Source organism: Papio anubis, chromosome 5, assembly GCF_008728515.1.
Source record: "Papio anubis isolate 15944 chromosome 5, Panubis1.0, whole genome shotgun sequence".
Taxonomy (NCBI): Eukaryota; Metazoa; Chordata; class Mammalia; order Primates; family Cercopithecidae; genus Papio; species Papio anubis.
In genome coordinates, this window is record NC_044980.1 from 35828723 (window position 1) to 35848403 (window position 19681).

A 19681-nucleotide genomic window follows, 5' to 3' on the forward strand; every position below is an offset into this window, starting at 1 on the left:
TTTAATTCAGAAAATGTGTGAAACCTGTGGAATAGACAATTCTGTTCAAAATGAAACAGGGTTCACTTTTGGAGGATGATACATGTAGAGACATTGATTCCTGGATTTTTTTTCTTTAAAGTTGGGTCATCTTCAGAAATAAAACTTTTGACCTTTGAATTATGTTGTTTAAACTTTCAAAGTTTTACAGAAGTTAAAATGATCTGGAGAATGCTAGAGGTCTTAATAGTATTCTCGTTAATGTAAGGAATAAGAAAGGGTAAACTACTGTTAATAAATGTTGATACTTGCTTTATCGAATATAAGGCACAGGTTGTCTGTGTTTGGCTATTGTGAGGAATTTTTTAAAAAAGAAAAAGAGCAGAGTCCTTGCTCTGGGAACATAATAATCCATTGCAGAGAGAGCACAAGAACTAGTACATATTTTAACCTTTGATTATTGTGTGTTTATCTGCAGGAAAATATTCTGGTTTATTAGTATCAAGTCAGTATGTCTGTGACGTGGACTTAATCTAAGCAGAACAATCACTTAGGTAACATTTGCTTTAAAAAAAACAAAAATTCCGTGATGGATGAAAGGCCAAATACTTTGGGTTATCTGTATTTATAAAACCATAAAGATCATAATGTTTCAAATACTGCAAAAAAAAAAATTCTATTCTTAAAAATTTTGGAAATGTACTCATTTGTCTCTCAAATATAGCAACTCAGGAACTATCCAGCCAAGTATATCTGTAAGTGAACATGAGAAATTGTGAACCACAGAGTTAGGCAATCAAGAAGCATCTATTGACCATCCATATATGTACTTAATATTATGTAGGTCATGTGGAAAAGGGAAGATGTATACTCTAAAACATGATGTTCCATCAAAAAGACACATACTGAAGTAGAGATATTCATTCAAAGACTTTTAAATGAGTTGCAAAATGTGTTCAGTTTGGGGCTGAAGATACGCAATGCAAAGCTAAAGTTGACTTCTTTTACTTCTACCAGTATTCTAAAAAAAAAAAAAAATGACCCTCACTGATAAAACTTAACTAGTTAAATTAAGAAAGCCAATACAGAGAAATATTACCTGATTTCAAAATGACACAGAAGTTAAACTCAACATTAGTTAGAATTCTTAGCAATTGAAGTCTGGGATATTACCAGTCATGAGTATTGCATGTTCGTTGGGTAAAATTATTGCTGCGCATGTCCTTAGAAGAACAGAAGCCTGAAAGTTACTGAAATAACTCCTTTGTGATACTGAATAAAAGTTTTGAAAGAATTAAAAGGTTATTCTTCCATTAAGATTAATGTTTTATATCTCCATCTTGAGTTATTTGATTGTATTGTCTTAATCTTCTTGATAGCTATTTACTTTTCTGTCATAATTAATTTTTATTCTTTACATAAGCGCTATTATCATTTGCATGTTATAAAGGATAGTATTAATGTTGATTGTAAGTTACTAATATTTCCTGCTGTAAACCACAAAGGTACTCTTTGCTCCCAATTCATAAAATTCATCAGGTAAGATTTTTCTTTTTATACTTCCACTCAAAGTAAGTAAAGGAAGCTAAAATTGCCATCTTTAGTAATCATTAAGGACAAATAATCCTGAATAAGTAGCTTTTTCTACTTCTACTTTATTTTTTAAACTGTCAGGAAGATAGTCACAGTTTATTTCTTCGTAAGAACTATTTGTGTGTGTTTGTGTGTATGTGTGTAGGATTAAGTAGTATAATGGCTCTTATTGTCTTATTTTTTATTGTCTTGACTCTTTCGTGGGAAGATATGAACTTGAATTTTCTAAAAGTACTTGAAATGTACTTTTCAGTTACAGACATTTATATTTTAAAATATTTGTCATCTATTTATCCTATGTTACATGTTTCTCTTGTCTTCAGTTAAATTGTATATATTGATTTGTCTGTTTGAAGAAGTTCTCCATAATGCTAAAGGCATTACCATGCCTTCAAATAGACAGTGATAGGTAAAAGCATATGTAAAGCTCTTCTCTCAGCCACCATACACAACTGCCAAGATCATAGAAAAGGAGGAGGAGTGGTAAGTGTCTTCCAGCACTTCTCACTTGTATTGAGGGGTAACATTAGATTCAAACTACTGCAGACCTACAGAAGACAAAATTTATGTATTACCAAGAATGTGAAGTGTACCTCTTACCGCAAATCCGTTTGCAAATGTCAGTGAATCTCTAGTTTCAGAAAGTTTTAAGTCAATGCAGACAAATTGAAGGCATTATATCAAAAATTTATTATATAATTACCCTTCGTTTTTGTGGTGGTGTCATGTTTTTAAAGTTGTTACATAATTATATGTATATATGTACACATACATATATATTAACTATATTGTCACTTTAGGGTTAAGAGTATTATAGTTGTGTTCTATTAAAATAAACAGGTGACTTAGAAAACATAAATACTGCCGGGCGCGGTGGCTCAAGCCTGTAATCCCAGCACTTTGGGAGGCCGAGACGGGCAGATCACGAGGTCAGGAGATCGAGACCATCCTGGCGAACACGGTGAAACCCCGTCTCTACTAAAAAAATACAAAAAACTAGCCGGGCGAGGCGGTGGGCGCCTGTAGTCCCAGCTACTCTGGAGGCTGAGGCAGGAGAATGGCGGGAACCCGGGAGGCGGAGCTTGCAGTGAGCTGAGATCTGGCCACTGCACTCCAGCCCGGGTGACAGAGCTAGACTCCGTCTCAAAAAAAAAAAAAAAAAAAAAAGAAAACATAAATACTAATATTTTTATTGTGCTAATTTCGTTAAAATTTTCCTTTTATCTTCAGATTTACATTTTTTTTTTTGTTTACCTTTCATTAATAGGTAGTATAGATCAATCAGTGTTAAAAGAATTACCCCCTGAACTCCTGGCAGAAATTGAGTCCACCATGCCACTTTGTGAACGTGTGAAAATGAACAAACGCAAGCGTAGCACAGTTAATGAAAAGCCAAAATATGCTGAAATCAGTTCAGATGAAGATAATGATAGTGATGAAGCTTTTGAATGTAAGTATCACAGAACTCTTTGTTATTATTTTAGAGTTTAAAAGCAGGTTGATGTGTTTTTCTCATTTATAATTTGGGGGTTTAGCAAGAGCACAGTCACCTTAATTCTTAATAACGCAGTATAGTAAGTTTTTTTCTCTACACTTTAAAAATGCGTGAAAGATGAGATCAGTTGGCACCAAGAAAAAATATTAAATGAGCTACAGTTAAGTTTAAAACACAGGTAGGTATGTGTCTGTATGCATTCAGCAAACATATATTGAGCTCCTATTATATGCTAGACACTGAGAGTAAAAATACAAATAAGATATGGCCCCTGTCTTCAAAGAGCCTTCAGTCTAATGGGGGAAATATGTAAATAAATAATTGCAGTATGCTGATAAAAGTACAGTGATAACAGTTAATCCAGGGTGCTATGGGAACACATTGGATTGGCATCAAAATCAGAGTGGGGGCTCAGGGAATGCTTACTGGAAGAGGTGACACTTGAGTTGAGTCTTGAAGGACACGTAGGAGATAGCCAGATGAAGAAATATTTAAAACCATACTATCACTAAATTATGAATGGATTAGCCACATTGCAGATTATCTCTGTGGTTTGGACCTGGCTTCTCCTTTTTGCCCAGCTGTGTCCTGGAATTCCTCCCTTGTTTCACTGTTTTCCAGAGCTGGCTTCTTCACTACACAGCTACCTCTCTACAACACTGTGATCACCTGTCTTTGCACTAGACTTGCTATACCTCGCCTGTCTTCCTACTGGTCCACTGAAAAAGTTCTTCTCTTTTATCCCTATCTTCCTTCTTCTGGAGCAAGAGAATTGAGCCTAGCCAAGAGGGGTCAGCAACCTTGTTTGACTTAAACGGCATTCAGTGGAAACAGACTATGGGAGATCTTCACTTGTGTGCCAACTGACTTAGTCATAATGACCAAAAGAAGTGGGAAGACCACCAGTGTTCTACCTTTTCCACCTAGTGTCCATAGATTGAGGTGTGACAAGCAAGGGCAGGAAGGACAGATGCATGCCGCCATTTTTAAATGTATATTGCTGATGGAAGCCCTTCACCTCCTCCAAAGTTTTTAATGTTAATTTACTGATTTTTTTTTAATTGTGAGCTCTTGAGCTATGAGCAGTAGACTATGATACTGAACAAATCTGAAAAAGGTTTTAAAAGTGAAATAAAATATACAGCAAACTTAATCAACATTTAATCATGTATAATTGTTATAATTTGTATTATGAAATGTATTGACACACAGTATATTAAAATGGCTAAAGTTAATTTTTTTTATTACGATCAGACATTTTGGTCATATGGGGATGTGGTTAGCTCTGGAAGGTGAGAAGATAAAAGAAACATGGGGCCCAGGAACTCACTCCCTTTAATATACATGCCTTACCACTCTGCCTCTTTCCCTCTAATAAACATATCACCCATACCTAGAATAGCCAAGAAGGAGGAGTCCCTGAATTCCAGTTTGATTTCAAATAACATTTCAAATCCAGTTGACGGATAGTGGCTGCCTCCATTACTCAATTGCAAAGATTTCTGAAGCTGTCTCACAGTTAAGTGGAAAGGATAACATAATCAGAAATCTCCATGAAATATAAAATAGTGGAGAGTAGAGCCACACATCCCTCATGTTTGTCACCAATGCAGCCACCATTCATTTCCCCTTGCTTTCTATCATGAAAGCTTTTGTCTCGTCTTATGGAGGCATGTACTTCGTTGTAAAGCCATGGATCCTGTTATATCTATGCCCAACTATATTGAAAGGTAATATTTATTTTAAAGAACCTGAGCTTCACCCACTGCTAGAAGAAAGGAAAGTTTCTCTAGATTTTTAAAGAGATGTCAAGAGTAGCTTCCTGTTTTTCTTCACTTATTTCTATACTAGTAACTATAGAAAAGTGGACACTGGAGCCACTGATTTGAGTGGTGAAAGAAGTCCAAATGGTTGTTCACATAAACAACCAATTGTTATACCACAACAGAAACAGTGTAGTGAAAATATAGCACAATACAAAATGTGAAACTATTATGAGAACATTAAGTTGCAAGCATTATGCTGCTTCGAGAAAGAGAGAGAGAGACTTTTTGAAACTTAACAGTTTAATCAAATTGGTTTCTCAAAATCTAAAACCAAGGAAATAGTTTTGTTGAAGGTTAGGGGAAAATGTTGAAGGATAACTTTGAAAGTTGGGCTACACAGATTTGGATGGCCATAGCACAAATATAAGGTCACTGGGTACCTGGGGGAAATGGAGAGAGGGGCGATGTAAGAAACTCAAGAGGTACATAGGTGAAATTTGGAAAGAGAGGAGAGAGAACACCCAAATCATATTTTACATACCTCTCTTTTGAGTCCTTTCCCCTCCCCTGCTTATTCCAAGGTAATGAGAGAAATGGAGAAAGAATAAACTAGCCACAATGAGTTGGTATCCTGATAACCTCATTATAACACAATGTGTTATGGAAGTTGTTTTTTTTTTTTTAATGTCACCCCATTTTTATCTAAATTGTCTAAAATTTGATGAATGTGAAATAAAGATTTACAAGATCTGTGGATAGTTACCACCAATACAGCATATTCTATGTAATTACAAACCACTATAAGATTTTTCAAGCATTTTCTACTCATAGGATTGAATGCTTGAAATGGATTTATGAAATTAATTAAAATGTACAAAGACTAAAGCAGGTCATATTTGAGGTTGTAAAATACTAATTTCTGGTGCGGTAACTCATGCCTGTGATCCCAACACTTTGGGAGGCCGAGGTGGGAGGATTGTTTGAGACCAGCCTGAGCAACATAGCAAGACCTCTTCTCTGCCTCTGTGAGAAAATAGTGCTTTCTGAAATAGTTTGCTTATTAGTTGCCATCCCTAAGTACTGAAATTTAGGCATTTCAGTACTTGTGAAAAAAAATCTGAGGAATTCTATATAGAAATGACATGTTTCTCTCTCACAAATACATACACACAGCCTACTTATATTAGTGTATGAAATAAGTTGTCACTAAAGGAATATACTAGAGCATACTGTAATCATAAAAGAGGAACAGTCCTATCACTCTTCACATACCTCATAACCAAATTCATACCTAATTATGAAGAAAATCCCAGATATTTATATCCATTTACATTTGTGGTTTATATGAACCTTTTTGCTCTCCAAGCCTGTGACCATAAAGAAGAGGAAACATAATGACCTTTTCCTGCCATGTTGTCCCTAGATTGGCTAGAAGAGTCCAGAACCAGAAACCAAACTAGATTCTTGAACAGGAATAGATAGGGTAGCATTTAAGAATAAGATTAGCCAGAGTGTAGACATTTATTACCCACACATGAAGACACTGGCACAAGCATAGAGCACCTGGGCCAGAGGTTGGCATCCTTACATCTAAGCCAAGTAGGGGACTTAAGCAAAACATTTGTCTTAAGTATTTGTGTATTTATCATAGTTAGGGATTCAGAAAAGAGCAGTTGCTAGTCAAATAACAGACTGGAAAGTTTATCATTGTCAGCAGCAAGTGGTCACAACAACAACCAGTATATGATCTCAAGGTAGGACACATCACTTCTCTACGCTGGTTTTAACTTGGTGGTACCTACTACATCCTAGAACAGACATGGTAAATATTTGTCACTTATAGTGCCCCCCAGCTCTTACTGCAGACATTTCTAATCAGTCTTTCTTGCTGAACTATGATGCTTTCTCAGAGCTCAGAGTTATTTTCAACATAATATTCTAGGCAGCTATTGCCAGTTGATGAGAGTTGATGTGTCAGATGAAATCTGTTTGCCAGGTCTGCCTAAAGGCTCCTGTCAGTACGGGTGATTTTAGCAGAATGCTAAAATGATGGGGAAAAGATTGAAGGTAACATATATAATCATGCTTATGAAGCATACATAAGCTTAGAAACTTTTCTTGGGTTTAAGCAAGCCTTTTGTTGGAGAACTGAATTCATTATGTGAGTATTTACAACTGTACAGGTTTATTCTATCTCTGTAGGCTTGTCATGTTAGGTCTCCAGGGCTTATGGAATTTATCACTGAGTTGTGGGTTTAACTTAGCTATTAATTGATGGTGTACATGGTTACCTATATTCTGTAACACTTTCTCAAATTTGACTTCTCCAAACCCTGCTCCCCATCAGTAATCTACGTGCTTTAAGGTGGTTCTGTTTTTCATCCAATTCCTAAACATAGTTTGTTTTACAGCCTCAATTAAACTTGAAGTTTAGGTATAACCCTTACTGACTTGCTGAATAAATGTCATTGAAATGAACACCATAGTTTAATTTTAAGAACCTTTCTATCTGTATTTATTAGGAATAAATACTGAGTTCGTGTAAAGATCTTAAAATCTGGGTAGATTGTGCTAAAATTAGTGATACTCTTTCTATATCATAACTTAAACTTCTGGGTAGACAAAATCACTCTGAATTTCCTAGACCCTATGGAATGAAGATTTTTTTCCCCATGTGGTTCATTTGTAAAGTACAAGTTTTAATCATCTTTTTAAATGAGGTAAATTATTTGTCATGGGGATTTGCTTCTAGCCTCTAGGAAACGACATAAAAAAGATGATGATAAAGCTTGGGAATATGAAGAGCGTGACAGAAGAAGCTCTGGGGATCATAGGAGAAGTGGCCACTCTCATGAAGGAAGAAGGAGTTCAGGTGGTGGTCGTTATCGAAACCGAAGTCCATCAGATTCTGACATGGAAGATTATTCTCCTCCTCCCAGCCTTAGTGAGGGTAATTCATCAGTGTCAACGGATTTCTTACATAAACCAATTTAAATTTAGGGCTTTAACTTTGAAGAATATTTTATATCTTTTTATGAGTTAATTAACAACTAATTTTCAATTAAGACAAAAATACTTAGTTTCTATGAGCAGTGATTATTGTTTAAGTCTTTAACATTCAGGAAAAAAACTAGAAACAAAAATGGAATTATTTTAAGTTGTCATTCCTGCATTTCAGTACTTCTTTTTGTTCATTTTAGTTGCTAGGAAAATGAAGAAAAAAGAAAAACAGAAGAAAAGGAAAGCATATGAACCAAAACTAACACCTGAAGGTAACACTTTAGTTTATTTAATTTGTTTTTATTCATATTCTTCAGCTTCACATGTCTACTTGGAATGTGAGAATAATGAATGTATTTTTCTCTCTTGCAGAAATGATGGACTCTTCAACTTTTAAGAGATTCACAGCCTCGATAGAGAATATTTTGGATAATTTGGAAGATATGGATTTTACTGCATTTGGTAAAATCAACTTAAAATACATTTACCCATACTCTAAGTGTCTAACTTTCTGTCAGTTACTCCAGAGGATACAGAGGCATGCTCCGTGCTATCAAGAAACGAAATCTAGTTGTGAAGTCAAATCTAGTCTGTTACCAAGAAATTAAAAACTTTAGTACAAATCTCAAGTATAAATTAATCAAGTCTGAATAGTATCTAAAGAATCCTGAATAAGTTAGAGTAATTAAGAAAGTCTTTATGCAGGTGAGGAGGCTTGAATAGACCCTGGATAATGAAGGTACTGATAGGAGCAAATATGCAGAAATAAGCATCTATTCTTCTGTTCATTTATTCTAATAACCAATATTTATTGAATACTTACTGTATGCCAGTAGTATGTTAAGTGCTAGAGATGCAAAAATAAGTAAAACCCGAACACCTGGCTTTAGGGAATACAGATTCTAATATGGAAACCAAAATAGTAAACCAATTAGAATACAGTAGGATTAATGTTATATTCATATATTACTTTTACAATGACATAAAGATTACATCTATAAATATTAAAATATGTTTATAAAAACACTGCTTACAATGTATAGAGCTATTCTTAACAATCTTATGCCACCTTCAGCTGGTAAAATAAGTTATTTGTTTTGTGAGAATTACTTGCCTATCATTTTGTTTGCTGATTATTTAGAGTGTCAGTTTCATCTTTTTTAAAACTTTGCAATTCTATGCTGAGAAATTGTCTTCTGTATCATTTAGGGTCCCAAAAGGACAAAGGGCACTCTCAAATTAGGATAATATGAGGAGGAGTTATTTACAAAGAGACCAGTTAAAAAGATGGAGGCAAAATAGTACCAGAACCCAAGGTTAACAGTCTTAAACCAAAAGAGTGAGGCTACAGAAAAGTCACCAGAACTCATTCTGCAAGAAAAAAAGTTGTAGAGTAGGCTGCCTTGAAAGAAGCAATACCTTTTGGTCAGGGGACAGAGCCAGCCTGAGGAGACCTTGTAAGCAAAGAGTAAGAGATAGAAATACTTGACCTTACACTCTTTAATCTTCTAACAGGGCACCCTACTGGCCAAACCGAAACAAAAGCCAGAGGGCATGGGAGACTCTTGATGTAGTCCGATCAGGTCACCGTCCTGAGGCAGAGTGTGTGGTTGAAAAGAGTCAAGAGTGTATCTAAAGTAGTAAAGATAAGATACCTATCTCATGTTCCCATTTTTGTCATAAATCTGACTTCAATTTCTGTCCTTTTTCATTTCGGGTTTACTTGAGGTTTATATATAGAGGCCTCTTAGGTTGTTATTTGTTTAGTTTGTGTGTCTAAAAATTTTATTAGAAAGTTAAGCTTGACATTTGGAGCTATTTCGTTTACCTAAAGTTTGTGTTTATTTGGCTTGATTTTGCAGGTGATGATGATGAAATTCCTCAGGAACTGCTATTAGGAAAACATCAGCTTAATGAACTTGGCAGTGAATCCGCTAAAATAAAAGCAATGGGTATAATGGATAAGGTATCTCACCAAAATAAAATGTATAAATTTACCTCATAGAAATATTTGAAATTAATTTAAGGTTTTCAGGGTAAATTATAAAATTTATGTAAATAGTAAAAAGAAAACTCATTGACCTCTGAGAGTCTAAATGAATTTTTTTGTTTTTTACAAAAGAATAAAAGAAGTATTCTACAAACTATTCTAAAGAGAATCATATTCCTGCATTGAAAGAGGGCATGGACTTTAATTTTTTCGGAGTTTTTTTTTTTTCGTTTTCTCAAATATTTAGATTATTTAAATGCAGAAATACATTACATTTTTCTTTGACATTTGCTTTAGTCATTTAGGGTCGTGAGTAGAAGTTCTAAGTGGGAAAGTTTTCTTACTCTTTAAGAGGGTAACAATGCTATTTCCTCCATAGCTCAAAGGGAATAATTGTACAGATTGTTTCTTGAATAGTATATAACTTTTACCAGTGATTGATAAAAGAATTTATGTTGCTATTTTAGCTTTCAACTGACAAAACTGTGAAAGTCCTAAATATCTTGGAGAAGAATATTCAGGATGGGTCAAAGCTTTCTACTTTGTTAAATCATGTAAGTTTAAGATCCATACTGTTAATTTTACCCTTAATGTTATTAAGATCTATAGTAGTCCCCCACCTCTCTATTGTTTCATTTTTCATGGTCTCAGTTACCTACAGTCAACTGTGAGCTGAAAGTAGGTGAATGATTTTTATTACAGTCTGTTGTTCTATTTTTTATTAATGTAATTAATCTCTTCCCATGCTTAATTTATAAATTAAATTTTATCTTAGGTATGTATGTATAGGAAAAAACATAGTGTATATCGGGTTTGATACTATCCGTAGTTTTAGGCATGCACTCGAGGTCTTGGAATCTATCATCTGTGCATTAGGGAGGGACTAATGTGAATTTTTTCACAAATGACTTTCATGTGCAGGGGAAATTTCACATTTCGTTAATTTGAACATGTTACCATGAATTACTAGTTACATTCATTAGCATTGCTAATAAAACTTTTAGTAATTCAGAATTAACGTTACACATTGTCAATTCACAGCTTTGCCATAAAGAACAGTAAAGACATGAAAATTTTTGTCAGTTTCAGGGACCGTTCTTTAGTTTATGCTCTTCCTTATGTAATTGTATGAATGTTTAAATTTTGTTTTTGATTTATGAGATGATAGGTAGTAATTCTTTTTGTTGACCTTCCCTGAAGAAATAATATAGTTAGAAACTTTATCATGATTTCTGAATGTATACTAATTTTTAATTAATATGCATTACTCCTTATATACCATTTTTATACCTACCTCAAAGGGTTGTTAAAAGGATTAAAGAATTAATTCATGTAAAGTACTTATAACAGTGTCTGGCATACTTTAACTTCTCAGTAAATGTTAACTGCCGCTGTTACTATATTTTAATATGTTTATATCAAAAGCAGTAGCAACATGGTTGCAATGGTTTATTGAGTGAAGTAAATTTCCTGGGATTTGCCTTCCTAGCATTGTAGTGGACTGTAAATTATATGTGCATTCAAATTGATCTTGATATCTCTGACGTTAATGAATGCAAACACTAATGCTTATAGGCATTTAGTAAGTTCTGAGTTGATAAATTTTCTTTTTTCTTTTTTTTTTTTTTTTTTTTTTGTTCCTAATAGAGCCAGGGTCTTGCTTTGACTCCTGGGCTGGAGTCCCGTGCTGCAGTCATAGTTCATTGTAGTCTCGAACTACTGGGCTCAGGTGATCCTTCCACCTCAGCCTCCCAAGCTACTAGGACTACAGGCATGCACCACAATGCCTGGCTAATTATTTAAAATATGTTGTAGAGGCAAGGTCTCACTCTGTTGCTCAGACTAGTCCCAAACTGCTGGCTTCAAACGATCCTCCTGCCTTGTCCTCCCAAAGCTCTGGGACCACAGATGTGAGGCACTACACCTGGCCAAATTTTCTTTATTTTTAAAGGCCTGATTATAAAAGTAACATATTTATTGCAGAAAATTTCCAAAACAAAAAGCACCAAAAAAGCTATATTCTAATCTAGCAATAACCATTTTGAACACTTTTGATGTATATGCTTCTCATGTATACATATGTAGTATATATATTTAATACAAACACTAGGTTTCATTTTGTCTTATGAGGGAAATGCTCTTGGTGTTTGCAAAAGCCACAGGATTGCTAGGAAATCTATCTCCATGGAATAAAACAAGCTTGTCCAACCTGTGGCCCACTGGCCCATGTGGCCCAGGACAGATTTTAATGCAGCCCAACACAAATTTGTAAATTTTCTTGAAACATTATGAGGATTTTTTGCAATTTCTTTTTAAGCTCATCAGCTATCGTAATTGTTAGTGTATTTTATATGTAGCCCAAGACAGTTCTTCCAGTGTAGCCCAGGGAAGCCAAAAGATTGGACACTCCTGGAATAAAATATGTAGAAAAATAATCTCAGATGGTAGTTTTCTGGATTATTAAGTATATTTATATTTTTAAGTGCCCTCTCTTTAAACTACTTTTTGCATCATAGAAACAAAGGGCTTAGAGAAACCTAAAGTAACAATCTACTCCATTGTTAGTCTACAAGTTACTTAGATATTTCACCAAGAAATTGTGGTAATCATCATCAGAAATCTAGAGTTCTGGAGAGCTGGCTGACTCAGTCTTAAGGAAATTACTTTCATTCCTAAAAAACTGTAACAGTATTTAATATTTTGTAGATAGCCTTAACGTTTGGCATGAATCATGAACCTCCTTAACTGATTCTTCCAAACAAACAGCAATGTCTGCATCAAAGACAAGCTATTTTATCTTTCCTTTGTGAGTTTTTAGGCATTACTGAACAGAAAGCCCTGTCTGCTTTACATATTATATATTGTGTTTTTGTTCATTTTCCCAGTGTATAAGCTTTGAATAGGATATATTTGGAAGTAGTCCTATAATATAGTTTATATTTCATAACTAAAGATGTGATGGAAGGATTTTTACTTTAACAGTGAGATTACTCCTAATTGCAATGTCAAGTTACTGATGTGTAGATTAAAATAAGGTCTTCTCTCAGTTCTTAAATTATCTGTTTTAAAAAATGTCTTCATTAGTCTGCATATTACTACTTTTTAATCTCAGTTTCAGAAGCAGTGTTGTTGAAAAGCAGGTGTTAGGAATGATTGTCAGTAACATTTTAGTACTAAGTAAGGCTTTACCCTTTGTCATTAACTTTTGCTTTGTTATCACAGCAGCAAGCAGAATTTATAAAGTTTTTAAACTATCATAATGTTTATACCCAAAACTCAAAATTAATTTATATACAGTTAAAGTGATAGATAGATAAAGCACACAAAGGATAAAGATAATTGTAACTTTGTCAGTAGGGTGTCATCTAGTGGTGAAATGAGGTAGAGTATATAAAGTTTGAAAACATTGAAACACAAATCGTGCTCAAAGTAGTATCGATATTTGTACCTCATTCTGGATATTCTTTAAAGAATTAACACACATCATAACACTGTTTTCCACCAGTGAAAATCAAATAAATCATAATTTTAATGTATATTTTAAACCTATAAATGTGTTTATTTCCATTTCATTAACAATGTACTGTTTTACAGAATAACGATACTGAAGAAGAAGAAAGGTTATGGAGAGACCTTATTATGGAGAGAGTTACAAAATCAGCAGATGCTTGTCTTACAACTATCAACATTATGACATCCCCTAACATGCCAAAAGCTGTGTACATTGAGGATGTAATTGAAAGAGTTATACAGTACACTAAATTTCATTTGCAGAATACACTTTATCCTCAGTATGATCCTGTTTACAGATTAGATCCTCATGGAGGTTAGTTCGTATAATATCAAAATTATTGTAAATTTTTGCCATGTTAGATGAGTCAAAATAGGACTTAAAATGGCACCAAAATTTTTGAATCATATAAGTTGTAATAAACACTGATTTTGATTATGGATTTGACTAGAATATAGTACTTGTTCAATCGTAATTTCTTTAGGAACTACTTATATATAATAGAAGTTATTTCTACTTGTCAGGGAAAATCTCAGAAAATGCTGCCTTCTGGTTTCATTTATCATTTCCCCCTAATTTACCCAGAAAAGCAGTTGTCTACAAAATGGATTGATTCAAGATAAATATTCCTTTTGTTCTTAACCTTTATAAATTAACAATGAAATGTATACATTTGAAGGGAGTAAGGTCAAACTTGGGTTCCTGAATAATGAACTTGATAATTCGTTGTATAATTGAAAATTAATTTAAAGGGAAATATAATCTTACTATCCTGCTCCAATGGAGAAAAGTAGAAATCAAGATAAAATAATATTTTAGATACAAGGATTTAATAGCCCCTGAAGATTATCTGTTGCAAGAATGTTTCTAATAGAATACCTCTAGAGAGTAATTTTCTATTTTAATAAATAAAAAGCTTTATCTTCCAGATTCTGTTTTTATGTAGTTTAAAAATTGTGTTCTCTTAATTCAAAAACAGTTTGAGTACTGTTTATTAAAAATTATTAAAACTTGATGTTTTCCTTGTCTTGAATTTGTTTCATTTTAGGAGGCTTATTAAGTTCAAAAGCAAAACGGGCTAAATGTTCTACCCATAAGCAGAGAGTAATAGTAATGCTTTATAACAAAGTCTGTGACATTGTTAGCAGCTTATCAGAATTGCTAGAGATACAACTTCTTACAGACACAACAATTCTTCAGGTAAGTTTTTTTGGTAAGCATTTCGTATATTTCTAAACTAAATGATTGAGTCCAGTATAACCTAGCACACTCAATAATAAGACCAGCACTATATTATCAGTAATTTTTCCTATTAAGAGTATGTTATATCTAAATTGAAGAAATAAAACTTCAGGAGTTATAAAAAGACATTTTATCAGGAGACAGATAAATGTAGTGTAAATTCCAGACTCTAAATTCTTTGAAAGATAGGTTATATTTTCATGCAGATATTAAATGTTTGTTATTTCTTTATATTCCTGTGACATTTATAAACTCAAAAAGTAGAGATTAGAGTACTGATAGCTATGAAACAATGTACCTGCTGTATGTGCTAATGTGCTTTGAGGATGAAGAGGAACAGAGAAAAGAATAGATGCTGATTCGGTGGCGGGAAGAAAAAATGCCTTCTTAGTGTTTTCCAGTAAGCTTATGAATGTATTGGAATTAAGTAAGATAGAATGTTACTGAAATCAACTAATGTTGTATATTACTTACTCTTTTAAACAGGTTTCATCTATGGGAATAACACCATTTTTTGTGGAAAATGTCAGTGAACTACAGTTGTGTGCCATTAAGTTAGTCACTGCAGTAAGTATAATCAATTTGTATTTTTAGTCACCCCACAAATAAAACAATATTGATGTCATTTAATCCAAACTTCCAAAAAGTAATGATGATACCTGGTTTTCAGTACATTCATTTCAATCTAAGGACTGTTTTACTAAGTCTTAGTAGACTTTATGAATTGAGGATTTATTTTTCTGTTTTGTTAATTTTTTGAGTTATTCTGTTTCTGTCACATTTAGAACGCTTCTAAATATTTGCAAATATTTCAGCTAATAATTCCTTGATATTTATAATAAAGTTAGAATTGTTTAAAATCATTTAAATCTTGTCTGTCTATAGCTAAGATATCATAGTCCTTTAAATGAAACTAGTGTACTCTTTGACTTCTATAAGAATGTTATAATTAATGATAGGAAAATTGAGCAACTTACCTTAGATACTGAAAACATTTTCATTCTAAATGGCAGGTAATTTTTTTAACCGCATGATATTATTTTTTGGTTTGTTTTCTATTAATTATAAGTTTAACTTGGAATCTTATAATTACTAAACAGGTATTCTCAAGATATGAAAAGCATAGGCAGTTAATTTTGGAAGAAATTTTTACTTCACTTGCAAGATTACCAACCAGCAAGAGGAGTTTAAGGAACTTCAGGTAATTAATTACAACAGAGGTCAAGTATAATGAAGAACCCCCATTATATTGAACTGTCGTACATTTATTCTTCATTCTGTCTGATTTATACTTTAATAATTAAAAACTAGGCAATTACATCAGAACAACATGAAGAATAGCTTAGATGTGTGAACATGGCATATTTAGGGGGCTTAGAAAAGTTCACTGATTCTCAAAGGTAAAAGATCTGTGGAAGGGTCTTTCATAATTGGCACTGTTAACATTTTAGGCCATATAACATTTTGTTATTCTTAGCTGTCTAGTGCAATATAGGATGCTTAGCAGCGTCCCTGATCTCTACCCATTAGATGCCAATAGATACCCTTCCTCCTTCCACTTGTGGCAACCAAAATTATCTCCAGGCACTGGAGAGCAAAATCATTCCTTACTACAAACCACAAGTCAGTGCTATTGCAAATATGGCTCAAAAGAATCAGATCAGTTCAAAGAGGATTTTATAAGATTTTTTTGTCTCAAAAAAAAACAAAGATTACTCTAATGGCAGTATGGAGAATAATCATGGAGATTAAATGCTCTTTAATCACTAAGCAGACTGTTAATAAGGAATGTTATCCACTGCTATGGTCAGCATTATTGTCTTTGCCATCATAGATAATCACCAGAATTATCTTAATATTCCTGAGTGATTAAAAGTGTTGATGTGGCATATAGGATTATTTTTAAGATTGCTTTGAAGACTTCTTCTCTAAAATAATTATTTTATCTTAATCGTTTTTTGGACTAATTGTATACTGATAAACATTTATTGTCTGTTAAACCTGAAGAAAAACTATCAACATATAAAAGAATGCTTAGATTTTTACAATATCTGTAGAACAAAAGATGTGGACATTGATTTTTTATAATCTATACTACTAACACTAGCACAGATGATCAAAAGCTGTAGCAGATTTTAATACCAAATGAATAACAGATTCAACAGATGAGTAGCAAAATATATGGGCATTTGGAAACTTTGAAGACTTTTATCATTTTCGAAATCATTTTGAGAAATGTTTAGTATTTTATTTTGAATTTTTATCTGCAGTGTAGGTAAAGCATAGAAGTTTTTGTTAATACTGTATTTTTCCTTTGACTGTTTTAATTATCTGAGCATGCCTAGGCATTTACTTGATGTTTTTGCTAACTTATGACAAATAATTACACATAAGAACACTATTATAAACGCTAAAATCATGCCTAGAAATATTGGCAAACAAAGTATCATGAAACTTTCAGACAATAGATGACATCTAAATGAGAGTATCTTGATACTCCATACAAGTTTTTTTTCTTCATTAAAGGTTAAACAGTAGTGATATGGATGGAGAACCTATGTATATTCAGATGGTTACAGCACTGGTTTTACAACTTATTCAGTGTGTGGTACACTTACCATCATCAGAGAAGGACTCTAATGCAGAAGAAGATTCAAATAAAAAAGTAAGGAATCTATTAAAGGTTTACAACTGTACGTTATTGAAGGAAACATCTGTATTCTCTGTCATTCTCATAAAATGGAAATTCTTTCTTTTTTCCTTCTGTCTTTTTGAGATGGAGTCCTGCTCTGTCACCTAGGCTGGAGTGCAGTGGCACGATCTCAGCTCACTGCAACTTCTGCCTCCCAGGTTCAAGCTATTCTCCTGCCCCAGCCTCCTGAGTAGCTGGAATTACAGGCACACACCACCACGCCCAGCTAATTTTTGTATTTTTAGTAGAGACAGGGTTTCACCATGTTGGTCAGGCTGGTCTCGAACTCCTGACCTCGTGGTCCACCCTCCTCAGCCTCCCAAAGTACTGGGGTTAGAGGCGTGAGCCACCGTACCTGGCCAAAACTGGTGTTCTTGAGTAGAGGTTCATGGCTGGGCTTTAAGGTTCTTTTAGAGCACTAGACGTGGTGTTGGAAGAGTTGAGTTCTGGGTCTATCTACCAGTCAGAAAACATATAAATCATTTTAATCTTTCTGAGTTCATTCTTCAGCTGTAAAATGGGGGTGATAATACTTATCAAAACTACTATACCAGGTTGTAAGGGTCAGTGAGATATTAAATGTGAAACTGAATAAGACACTATGTAATATATGTGCATGTTGAGTATCCCTGATCCAAAAATCTGGAATCGGAAATGCTCCAAAATCTGAAACTTTTTGAGTACCAAAATGATACTCAAAGGAAATATTCATTAGGGCATTTTGCATTTCAGATTTTCAGATTAGGGATACTGAACCCGTATATAAATGCATAACATAGGATTATAATAACAGTAAATTCATGTGGAAAATGAGTTTATTCCCTCCCTAATAGGTAGCTCATGCTGAAGATTTGCTTTTGGTTTTATAGCTTTTGGAGATGTTTAGAATTTTTCCAAGTGTATACTTTTACCTCAACAAAAGTTTAAGAGAAACAAATAATTTTGTTTATCTACTGTTAGAGCCAAGCATATGTGTGTATCTTTTGGGGAATAATGATAAATATATAATAATTATTAATAACTGGACAGGCACTTTGGCTCATGCCCATAATCCCAGCACTTTGCGAGGTCAGGGCAGGCAGATTGCTTGAGGCCAGGAGTTCAAGACCAGCTTGGGCAACATGACAAAACCCTGTCTCTACAAAAAATACACAAATTAGCTGGTCGTGGTGGTATACGCCTGTCATCCCAGCTACTCAGGAGGCTGAAACGGGAGGGTCGATCGAGCCTTGAGAGATCGAGACTCAGTGAGCCAAGATTGTGCCACTGCACTCCGGCCTAGGTGACAGAATGAGACCCTGTCTAAAAATGAATGAACGAAAGAAAGAAAGTCAAATATTACCTGAAAAGTTCAGATCCTCTTTATTTCTCCTATCCCAATCCCATTGTTTGTCTCTAGTCTTCCTTTCCTAACCAGTGGTGACAAGTATGATGAATGTGTTTGTTTCTTTCTTTTAATTATTTTTATGTAAATTCGATATACAAGTATTTCATTTTTAAAATTTACGTAAAGGACAGTGATGACATATTTACAGCTAATTTTTTTCACTCAGCATCACTTTTAATATATACAACTCATACTAGATTGTTTTTTTACTTGAATTAAAAACACCATATCATAGAATCACAACTTAGAGCAAAAGTTTCTCTAGATATACTTAGAAGTAGAATTAAGGTAGTATACATGCATTAACTTTACTGGAAGTTGTCAATTTGCTTACTAAAGGGTTGTTTCAGTTTATAGCCCTACTTCTTACTTAAAATTATGGTCGTTGAGAAATACTCATGTTATTTTGCATTTTCCTGGCTATTAGTGAGCTTGAGCCCCTTTTCCTGTAGTTATTTGTCTGTTGGATTTTTATAACTATGAATTGACTATTTATATCCTAATCTTTAAATTTCTGATGAAGGCGTTGAATTTTTTTTTTTGATTGTATGGATTATGTGTTTCTTAAACTTTGAGGTTGATATATGTTTTCTAAATTCTTTTTGTATTTTCAATCCATTTCTTTCTGTTCTGACCAGAAACAACTATTGATATTAAATTTGTTAACCGCATTTGTTACTGTTACATATTTTAATAACACTCTATCTGTATTTTTATTTGTTTCTATAAAGTTTTAAAATATGCTTAGTGTGCTAATTTTGGCTTCTGTCTTTATATATAATAGAATATTTTAAGCATTTTAGTATTTAAATGTATTACCCCTCTTCAGTAGTAACATGACAATAGCAACAGGGCTAACTTATTGATTATTGTATCTTTATAAACTCATCTTTTTTAATTCTAGGTTGACCAGGATGTTGTCATTACCAACTCTTATGAAACAGCTATGCGAACAGCCCAAAACTTCCTCTCCATCTTCCTTAAAAAGTGAGTAACATTAATATAAATCTGGTTTTTCTTTCCACA

The 19681-nt window shown here is 33.6% G+C and overlaps 1 protein-coding gene across 9 annotated transcripts in view; it reads left to right on the forward strand.

Moving 5' to 3' along the window:
- Nucleotides 1–19681, forward strand: part of NIPBL (NIPBL cohesin loading factor) — a 193021-nt gene that overhangs the window by 121490 nt on the left and 51850 nt on the right. For 8 of the 9 annotated variants that reach the window (XM_031666111.1, XM_021939290.2, XM_031666114.1 and 5 more), the window contains 12 exons: nt 2840–3022; nt 7586–7783; nt 8034–8105; nt 8206–8295; nt 9696–9799; nt 10291–10377; nt 13418–13649; nt 14383–14534; nt 15063–15143; nt 15677–15777; nt 17103–17241; nt 19560–19642. In XM_031666111.1, the coding sequence (XP_031521971.1) occupies nt 2840–3022; nt 7586–7783; nt 8034–8105; nt 8206–8295; nt 9696–9799; nt 10291–10377; nt 13418–13649; nt 14383–14534; nt 15063–15143; nt 15677–15777; nt 17103–17241; nt 19560–19642 (1522 nt within the window). The remainder of the gene's footprint in view (nt 1–2839; nt 3023–7585; nt 7784–8033; nt 8106–8205; nt 8296–9695; nt 9800–10290; nt 10378–13417; nt 13650–14382; nt 14535–15062; nt 15144–15676; nt 15778–17102; nt 17242–19559; nt 19643–19681) is intronic. The other variant, XM_031666109.1, reaches the window with a different exon arrangement.